Source organism: Mauremys mutica, chromosome 2, assembly GCF_020497125.1.
Source record: "Mauremys mutica isolate MM-2020 ecotype Southern chromosome 2, ASM2049712v1, whole genome shotgun sequence".
In the NCBI taxonomy this organism is placed as follows: domain Eukaryota; kingdom Metazoa; phylum Chordata; order Testudines; family Geoemydidae; genus Mauremys; species Mauremys mutica.
In genome coordinates, this window is record NC_059073.1 from 4881936 (window position 1) to 4892107 (window position 10172).

The following is a 10172-nucleotide window of genomic DNA, read 5'->3' on the forward strand; positions in this document are numbered from 1 at the left end:
CAGAGACGGGCTCCACCTCACGAAGAGAGGGAAGAGCATCTTTGCAAGCAGGCTGGCTAACCTAGTGAGGAGGGCTTTAAACTAGGTTCACCGGGGGAAGGAGACCAAAGCCCCGAGGTAAGTGGGGATGTGGGATACCGGGAGGAAGCACAAGCAGGAGATTACAAGAGGGGAGGACTCCTGTCTCAGACCAAGAAAGCGGGACAATCAGCGGGTTATCTTAAATGCCTATACACTAATGCAAGAAGCCTGGGGAACAAGCAGGGAGAACTAGAAGTCCTGGCACAGTCAGGGAATTATGATGTAATTGGAATAACAGAGACTTGGTGGGATAACTCACATGATTGGAGTACTGTCATGGATGGATATAAACTGTTCAGGAAGGATAGGCAGGGCAGAAAAGGTGGGGGAGTTGCGTTGTACGTAAGAGAGCAGTATGACTGCTCAGAGCTCCAGTATGAAACTGCAGAAAAACCTGAGTGTCTCTGGATTAAATTTAGAAGTATGAACAACAAGGGTAATGTCGTGGTGGGAGTCTGCTACAGACCACCGGACCAGGGGGATGAGGTGGACGAGGCTTTCTTCCAGCAACTAACAGAAGTTGCTAGATCACAGGCCCTGGTTCTCATGGGTGACTTTAATCACCCCGATATCTGCTGGGAGAGCAATACAGCAGTGCACAGGCAATCCAGGAAGTTTCTGGAAAGTGTAGGGGACAATTTCCTGGTGCAAGTGCTGGAGGAACCAACTAGGAGAAAAGCTCTTCTTGACCTGCTGCTCACAAACAGGGAAGAAATAGTAGAGGAAGCAATAGTGGATGGGAACCTGGGGGGCAGTGACCATGAGATGTTCAGGATCGAGTTCAGGATCCTGACACAAGGAAAAAGGGAAAGCAGTAGAACGGAGACCCTGGACTTCAGAAAAGCAGACTTTGACTCCCTCAGGGAACTGATGGGCAAGGTCCCCTGGGAGAATAACATGACGGGGAAAGGAGTCGAGGAAAGCTGGCTGTATTTCAAAGAAACCTTATTGAGGTTGCAGGAACAAACCATCCCGATGTGTAGGAAGAGAAGTAAATATGGCAGGCGACCAGCTTGGCTTAACAGTGAAATCCTTGCTCGTCTTAAACACAAAAAAACAGCTTACAAGAAGTGGAAGATTGGACAAATAACCAGGGAGGAGTATAAAAGTATTGCTCAGGCATGCAGGTGTGAAATCAGGAAGGCCAAATCACACTTGGAGTTGCAGCTAGCCGGAGATGTTAGGAGTAACAAGAAGGGTTTCTTCAGGTATGTTAGCAACAGGAAGAAAGTCAAGGAAAGTGTGGGCCCCTTGCTGAATGAGGGAGGGAACCTAGTGACAGAGGATGTGGAGAAAGCTAGTGTACTCAATGCTTTTTTTGCCTCTGTCTTCACAGACAAGGTCAGCTCCCAGACAGCTGCACTCTGCAGCACGGTATGGGGAGGAGGTGACCAGCTCTCTGTGGAGAAAGAAGTAGTTCGGGGCTATTTAGGAAAGCTGGACGAGCACAAGTCCATGGGGCCGGATGCGCTGCATCCGAGGGTGTTAAAGGAGTTGGCCGATGAGATTGCAGAGCCATTGGCCATTATCTTTGAAAAATCATGGCGATCGGGGGAGGTCCCGGATGACTGGAAAAAGGCTAATGTAGTGCCCATCTTTAAAAAAGGGAAGAAGGAAGATCCAGGGAACTACAGGCCAGTCAGTCTCACCTCAGTCCCTGGAAAAATCATGGAACAGGTCCTCAAGGAATCAATCCTGAACCACTTAAAGGAGGGGAAAGTGATCAGGAACAGTCAGCATGGATTCACCAAGGGCAAGTCATGCCTGACTAACCTAATTGCCTTCTATGACGAGATAACCGGCTCTGTGGATGAGGGGAAAGCAGTGGATGTACTATTTCTGGATTTTAGCAAAGCTTTTGATACAGTCTCCCACAGTATTCTTGCCAGCAAGTTAAAGAAGTCTGGGCTGGATGAATGGACGGTAAGGTGGATAGAAAACTGGCTAGATGGTCGGGCTCAACGGGTAGTGATCAATGGTTCCATGTCTAGATGGCAGCCGGTATCAAGTGGAGTGCCCCAAGGGTCGGTGCTGGGGCCGGTTTTGTTCAATATCTTCATTAACGATCTGGAGGATGGTGTGGACTGCACCCTTAGCAAGTTTGCAGATGACACTAAACTGGGAGGAGTTGTTGATACGCTGGAGGGTAGGGATAGGATACAGAGGGACCTAGACAAATTAGAGGATTGGGCCAAAAGAAATATGATGAGGTTCAACAAGGACAAGTGCAGAGTCCTGCACTTAGGACGGAAGAATCCCATGCACTGCTACAGACTAGGGACCGAATGGCTGGGTAGCAGTTCTGCAGAAAAGGACCTAGGGGTTACGGTGGATGAAAAGCTGAATATGAGTCAACAGTGTGCCCTTGTTGCCAAGAAGGCTAATGGCATTTTGGGTTGTATAAGTAGGGGCATTTCCAGCAGATCAAGGGATGTGATCATTCCCCTCTACTCAGCACTGGTGAGGCCTCATTTGGAGTACTGTGTCCAGTTTTGGGCCCCACACTACAAGAAGGATGTGGATAAATTGGAGAGAGTCCAGCGGAGGGCAACAAAAATGATTAGGGGGCTGGAGCACATGACTTATGAGGAGAGGCTGAGGGAACTGGGATTGTTTAGTCTGCAGAAGAGAAGAATGAGGGGGGATTTGATAGCTGCTTTCAACTACCTGAAAGGGGGTTCCAAAGAGGATGGATCTAGACTGTTCTCAGTGATAGAAGATGACAGAACAAGGAGTAATGGTCTCAAGTTGCAGAGGGGGAGGTTTAGGTTGGATATTAGGAAAAACTTTTTCACTAGGAGGGTGGTGAAGAACTGGAATGGGTTACCTAGGGAGGTAGTGGAATCTCCTTCCTTAGAGGTTTTTAAGGTCAGGCTTGACAAAGCCCTGGCTGGGATGATTTAGTTGGGTTTGGTCCTGCTTTGAGCAGGGGGTTGGACTAGATGATCTCCTGAGGTCCCTTCCAACCCTGAGATTCTATGATTCTAAGCCACCCCCGGAGATGTTCAGGAATTGAAGCCAGCTCCCCCACTCCTTCGTTCCCACTTCAGCTTTGATTATTATCTTTTTGCTATCCAGGTAACCATCAGCGAAATGTACCAGACCCAGGTCTGTGTCAGTTCAACTCTTGTCCTCCTAGGAGTGACTTGGGCTCCCCTAAGGCAGGGCCCGGAGAGTCAGGGCCTGGCCACCCCCGTCGCCTGGGGTGCAGAACGAAACACAATCTCACTTAGTGACTAGCTATCCTGTGACCACCCAGATCTCCCGCCTGATCTGGTTGGTACTGAGCTGTTATCCTGAGCTGCTGCTGTTAGATTATGATCGTGGTACGATTTCAGGGAACCTAGGGCTTTACACATTGTACGTGTACATACATCCTCACATGCTCGTTAGCCATGCAGAGGTGCGCACAGGCTGGGACGTTTGCTTTCCCAGATGAGTGGGAACGACTCCAGTTACCTTTAGTGTCATGGGGCAAATCAATAGCTTTTGTTATGATGGCATGAGACTTTTCCAGTGCCCGTTCCACAGACTGGGCTTTTATCAGACCAGCAGAGGGCTCTTGGAACCACTTTTCCCCAGGCTGATGTCAGCAGGGCTTTTACCCTCTCCTTGCCCCATATCAGCTATGGCAGGACTCTGACAAGACTGAGGTACCTGCACCAAAGAACGAGTCCAAAGCATCTGGCTGTAGAGGTGCAGAGTATAATGAGACCCTGTCCTAAATGGTGTTAGGCGTCCTGGTGCATTCTGGGAATATTAACCATATGTGGTGTCATAAGATACCCACTGTTTCTTCCTCATCCGAGTTGCTGGCCCTTACCCCTCTCGGCAGGAACAGGCCTGGCGAGAGCCTTGTTCTGGTGGTGGGTCAGCATACCTGAGCTCACTGGCAAGGACAGAACTGGAGGCTGGCGCATGTGGGTCATTAGCCAGGAGTCCAGACTCTGCTTTCCTGCTCAGTTTTAATAGAGGTTTTGTTCCTGGGGTTGAGAGAGTCCCCTGTGTGAGCCCAGAGGAAGTCTGCTAACCTTGACCTGGTCTGTGTTCTCCTTTCTGTGACGCAGGAACGAGCTAAATGACCATCTGGATACCATTGATTCCAACCTGGATAACCTCCAAACCATGCTGACCACGCACGGCTTCAGTGTAGACACTAGTGCTCTGCTGGATGTGAGTATCTCAAACCCTCCCTCCCAGAGCAGGGACCGAGCTGTGGCCCACGGTACCATGTGCGTCAGGGCAGCATCCACTGAATTTCCACAGCGTGTCTGGGCTGTTTTCCTTCCCTGCACTAATAGTTCTTTCCTTTGGCAGCTGTTTAGCCCTTCAATGACGGTTACAGACATGAACCTTCCTGACCTGGACAGCAGCCTTGCAAGTGTGAGTAGCTGTGAAACATCCCTCCATGCACACACAGCTGCCAGAACAAAGTGCCGTGTGCCGCTCCGCAGCAGCCCCTGCACCTGGTGAAAGGAAGGCCCTGACAGGCTCTGAAGGGAGTCCAGGCCAGCCCCAGGCCGCGGTGTGGGGGAGAGTCTGTCTCAGCCCTGGGAGGGCTTGTGGCGCCACCAGGCAGAAATCATTCCGTTAGCACCAAGGCTTCCTCTGACTGATTCATGCAGGGAGCAGATGTGCCTCATCACTCACGCTGCGCTAAGTAGGTGCTGAGACTTCATCTCTCAGGCCGGCCCTGCTCCCTCAGCACTGAGCTGCACTGAAGCCCATAGAACTGCATGTGGTTTCCATAAACCCTCCCTTCTGCTTTGTAAACCTTCAGAAGAGGTTTCCTTTAAAGGCAGACTCCAGTGATTTCCACAGCATATTGTAGTATTTGTTATTGCATGTACTTGCACGGCACCAGCAATGCGTCAGTGCTAGAGAAGAGCTCTGTGCAGCTCGAAGGCACGTCTCTCTCCCCAAGAGAAGTTGCTCCACTAAAAGATAGTTACCCTCCTCCTCCCCCCGTCTCAGTGCTGAACAGCCAGTCCCGGCCCTGAGATGCTCACAGGCCCAATGCTGCTATAGAGACACTCACCTGGATGTAATGGCCCAGTGTAGCCACTCCATAGTTCAGACTGATCCTAACTTACAACTATAAGATCCGTTTTTAACTTCCTTGTAATTTGTCCCAAAAATGACCGGATCCCCTGAGCTCTCCTAGGCCAGGCAGGATTTGTCTGGGAGGTTTGGTAACCTTCAGAAAAGGGGGTTTGCAATTAAGGTATTTCACAAATATCCATCATTCCCTTTCTGAACATTTTCCTAGCTTCCTAGGAAGATGTGTAATTTATTCAGAGGATCAGTTTTGGATTATTCACAATAAAACTGTCAGATGCTTGCACATGCTCCAGTATAAAAGTTTGTTGACAATACACTTGACCAAACAAATTTCTGATGTCACAAGCAGCCGTACTACACTCAAAGTGTGTCCATACTTACAAAAGTTAGCTAGTTTGACCAGACACAAACAAAAGTACTATAAAGCCCCAATCCAATGACCATAATGTAAATATTTATGAATAGATTGAGATCACTGTATTTCGCAAGAAATTTATAAAATATAATCAGCTCTTACATAAACACAAACTATGTTGCTACATATAAAGACATTTGCTTGCCTTCTGTATATAAACATGCACACGTTCACTGCACGCATACATTGCTACTTCTTCTCATGTAGGAGTTGCCTATTATATATATATATAAAAGAAGTCTGACAAACATTACATTTTTATCTCATAATAGCATAACAAAATTTTTATTATCAACTACCTGATACTTCACTGGCCCCAGACACCGGGGGTCTGGCTGAGTCAGACGGGGGCCTCTGGGTGTTACTGGGGGAGAGCTGGGGGATCACAGAGACCTGTGTCATGTTTATAACATTGACTCTGTAAATTATTTAAACTCCCCTTCTGCTGAGTCCTGGCTCTGCGGCAAGGGCTGCTCTGCAGAGCAAGAGGTGGGGCCTGGATTGGGTGAGATGTGGCTAGGATTCTTGGGGGCAGGGCAGGGCAGGCAGGATGGTGAGGAACAGGGAAGAACGACATGGCTGTGGGGTTGGATCCCTGATCTGTTCATTTCTAGACTGTCCTGCCTTTGGGTTTTTAGGGAAGCCGTTGAGTATTTGTAAGTGAGCTTTGTTGATGGGCTTTTAACTGAGCTCCTCTAAAATTTACAGCTTCACTCTTCGGCTAACGACGTGGTTTGGATTTATGTGCAGTATGTATGTCATAGTTCTCTCTTCTCTAACGCGGGGATGGACACTTGGCTTGCTCCTGTCCTCACTTTGCCTTTGCACTGCTCTAAATCTCTGTGCTGGGGACAGACTCGGCTGCACAGGTTCCCATAGTGTGGTGGGGTTGAGTCCAGAGAGCTGGGTGAGTGCACATGGGGCCGGCTTCTTCTGACTGCGAGATAGAGTTAAAAGAAGCTAAATATACATTTAAACGTCCTCCTAAGGTGGCTTTTCCATGGAAGCCGTTGCTGCAGTGACGACAGGCACACGAACCCATGAGGCAGTCCCTGCATTCACCAGTTTTCCACACTATGAAAAGGTTGAAGAGCCCCTGACCCAAACACAGCAGCCTGTCTGGTCCTGGGATTAGCAGCAATTCCCCCCAGAGACTGTCAAGCCTCAGACTGACCCAGGTTTCTTTACCACCCTGGGGCAGTTACTTGAACGTTTGGGACCGTCGGGGCCGTTCTGCCATTTCCCGCGGCTCTCTCTCCTGTTCTTACAGCCCTACAAATCTACTGCTTCCCAGCCCAGCCTGGCTCTTACTGCAGGGCTGTGTCCAAAGGCCACGCTGACCAGTCACCAGCAGCATGAGGCGTGCTCTTGCCTTTCGTACTGGTAACAATAAGACTTTGCATAAAACATGTTCTGTTGCAAGCATGTTCTGATGGCTGCCCATGGAGACTACAGATCCCAGCATGCAATATGGGTTCCTGCTCAGATCAAGGTGAGCACTGCAGGCAGCAATCTGCAGTGTCTCAGGCCACATCTGTATGAAAAGCAGAGCTGGTCCGTATAGTTCTCCAAGGCAGCCTTGATCATCGGGAGACTGGAGCAGGCTGAGCAGACTCCACCAGAGCCTGCAGTAGCTCACCGATGATATTCCCTAGCTCCCAGGTGTATTTTAGTCTCCCGCCTGCTGGCACTTCCACATTACAAACCACAGCTGTGTGTGCACTTTCCTGAGGTACCCAAGGGAGGGGTCTCTTCCCTCTCCCGGCTCCCTGTGCAAAGGAGTTTGACTTGTGCGGTGCACTTAGCAGCCCAACTTGTCTCCCCACAGATCCAGGATCTCCTCTCATCCCAGGAACAGCAGAAACCTGCTGAGACAGAGGCCAGCACCGCAGACATGGGTAAGAAGGCCCCTGCCCCTGCATCCTCCCATTAGTGACCCGTGAGCAGAGGGGTCAAGGCCCAGTGGCAGGATCTCTCCAGGCAGCAGCAACTCTCTCAAAGAAACATTGATGATTAAATCTAGGTGTGCGTAGTGTCACTGCGTTGCCTGGGCCCCAGGCATCTAGGTGGGGGCTCTCCCTTGGTTCTCCGTGTTCTCCAGGGGCCTGTGCCCCCAAGATGGTAACTTTTGGCTCTCCCCTCACCACCACCACCACCACCCCGGCTGGGCATGCAGCCTCTGGCGGTAACCTGTGCGTCCCCCTTCCCTTTCCCAAGCTGGGCCTGGGGATGTCTCCCTGGAGGCATGTGCCCTTGAGCTGGTAACCAGTGCGTTCTGAGCGGGCGTCGAAGTTTTCACCAACCAGTTCCCATCTCTCTCCCTGTTGTAAATCTTGATCCCCCTCCTTGTACTGCAGGTGACTCTTGTCTGTGACTGCAGGGCTGCTTCCTTCTCAGCTTGCCATGTGCACCCTTTCCTTTCCCCGGAAGCTGCACCTCTCCTCTCCTGGCCTCCGATGGCACGAGTGAGACAGGTCCCAGCTGGCTACCTGCTGACACGCCAGCCCCACCGGGCAGAGTCCGTTTCAAAAGCAGGCCCCTCTGTGTGCTGCTCACACTGCTGAAGGGCGAGGCCCACGAGCCCCCCGGGCATGCCTTCTCCCCAGTCCAGAGACAGCTTGCTCTAGGGTCTGAGCTGGGAACCAGACCCTCCTCCACGCTGATTCCTGCTCGGCCAGGGACGTGCTGAGGGGCCATGTGCCCAGGTCCCAGCTGTAACCCGGGGGTGTCCCTGAGCAGCCTCTCGGGGGCTGGAGATAAGCAGTTACTGTTGGTAAAGCCCATTCACGTTCTGCTCCCAGTGCTCAGCTCTTTGCTAAGAGGCTACTCAAATGTCTCCTCCCCCGCCAGCGTTTGGCCGTGGGCCTGCGAGTCCCTCCTCCCCACTGAGATCCCCCTTCTAACGCGAGCCGTCTCCTTGCAGGAAAGCAGCTGGTGCACTACACCGCTCAGCCCCTCTTTCTGGTGGACTCGAGCGCCGTCGACATGGGGAGCGGAGACCTGCCCATCTTCTTTGAGCTGGGGGAAGGGCCATATTTCACCGACGGCGAGGAGTACCCGGAAGACCCCACCATCTCTCTCCTGTCGGGGACTGAGCAGTCCAAACCCAAGGACCCTGCCGTATCCTAAGGCTGAGTGCGAGAATACGCTCTAAAGGGAAATCCAGCCACCAGCCTCCTTGCTTTGCACAGACATTGAAAGCTCTAAACACCCTTCGGTCCATGTTTGCTTCCCCCAGCACTGTGAGGATTTCATTTGTGTGTGTGCTTAATGAGGTGTTTTGAAATCTGCTTTAGATTCTAGCCACCCGGTATAGTGCTCCTCCAGGCTGGCAGTCTTGGGGGGCTGAGCAGTGCCGACCCCTGTGCTGTGGTTGTCATCCAACTGGCCAGAGAGGCTAGACAGGCAGCGGGGCTTGGAAGTGCAGGCGGGAGATCTGGGTGGTCACAGGATAGCTAGTCACTAAGTGAGATTGTGTTTTGTTCTGCACCCCAGGCGACGGGGGTGGCCATGCCCTGCACACGGTCCCAACCGTTGGCGAAGGTCGGCAGGCACTTCGTCCTTGCCATGGAGACGGGGCGTGGCGGCAGGGCCGCACGATGCTCCCGGGCATGTAGAGGGGTTGTGGGTTTGCGGCGGGGAATCCCCCCTCCCCCCAGTGAGGTGGACATGGTGTTTTTTAAAGCTGGCGCTGATGGGCTGGGTCCCTTGGTGGTCTCTGCCACGCAGTTCGCTCCCTGCTGCTCTGCGTGTGCGTGGCAGGGCCCCTCGGCTCCCCCAGCCCAGCCACGGAGAAGCCGAACTTCCTCTTTTCTTTTCTCTTGCTCCGTGTGTGTTTCTTTTCTTTGTGTTGTTTTTTGGTTTGGTTTGGTTGTTTTTGCTTAGCAGTAAAAATTTGTACATTTACACTTCAGATTGTTAATAGTAAAAACTGTATTTTGGATTTTTACATGAGAGAAGAAGCTCCCACTTCTATCTATCTATCTATCTCTGTATATATAAATATCTATATATATACATACAAATATCTATAAAACAAATGGCCTCTCACCTGGCGGCTCCTCTGTGGTCGAAAGCTTTATTTTTGTCCTCTGTGTTGGGAGTGAAGCTGGCGGAGAAGGTCCTAGGCACTAGCCATGGTCCTGAGAGCTGCTTGGCTTCCCCTGTAACTGCCCTTTGCAGCCCTGGACGCTGACGCGTGGGCCTGGCTCCAGGTGATGGGTGCTCTGCCTTTGGAGCAGCAGCTTGAGCTGTTACCACCCTGTCCATAAGAGCCGACATTCCTGCTTCCAGCTTCAGCAAAAGAAAACAGCAGATGCCGAAGTCAGGTTTCTCTTGCACATCTCAGCAGAGCAGGGGATGGCTCCAGGTTTGGGTGATAGACGATCTGGGGTTTATTTTTATTTTATTTGGGGGGGGGTCTTTAAATTCCGTGTTGTGGTTTCCCTGCTGAGATCCCACCCCAGGTTTAAGGGCTGAATTTTCAAGGATGTTTCTGTTTTCGAGCCCATTGGGGGTGAGCGTGCAGCTCAGCCCATGTCGATGTGCCAGACGTGTGTTGGACACTTGCACGCCTCTGAGGAGTGCTTTTTTAATAAGAACAATAAAAGAAAAA

The 10172-nt window shown here is 51.3% G+C and overlaps 1 protein-coding gene across 3 annotated transcripts in view; it reads left to right on the plus strand.

Annotated features, from left to right (window-relative positions):
* The window catches only part of HSF1 (heat shock transcription factor 1), a 108464-nt gene extending 98292 nt beyond the window's left edge, over positions 1-10172 (plus strand). For all 3 annotated transcript variants that reach the window (XM_045003466.1, XM_045003465.1, XM_045003467.1), the window contains 4 exons: positions 4149-4254; positions 4399-4464; positions 7386-7455; positions 8481-10172. In XM_045003466.1, coding sequence (XP_044859401.1) covers positions 4149-4254; positions 4399-4464; positions 7386-7455; positions 8481-8686 — 448 coding nt within the window. In that variant the 3' untranslated portion in view covers positions 8687-10172. The remainder of the gene's footprint in view (positions 1-4148; positions 4255-4398; positions 4465-7385; positions 7456-8480) is intronic.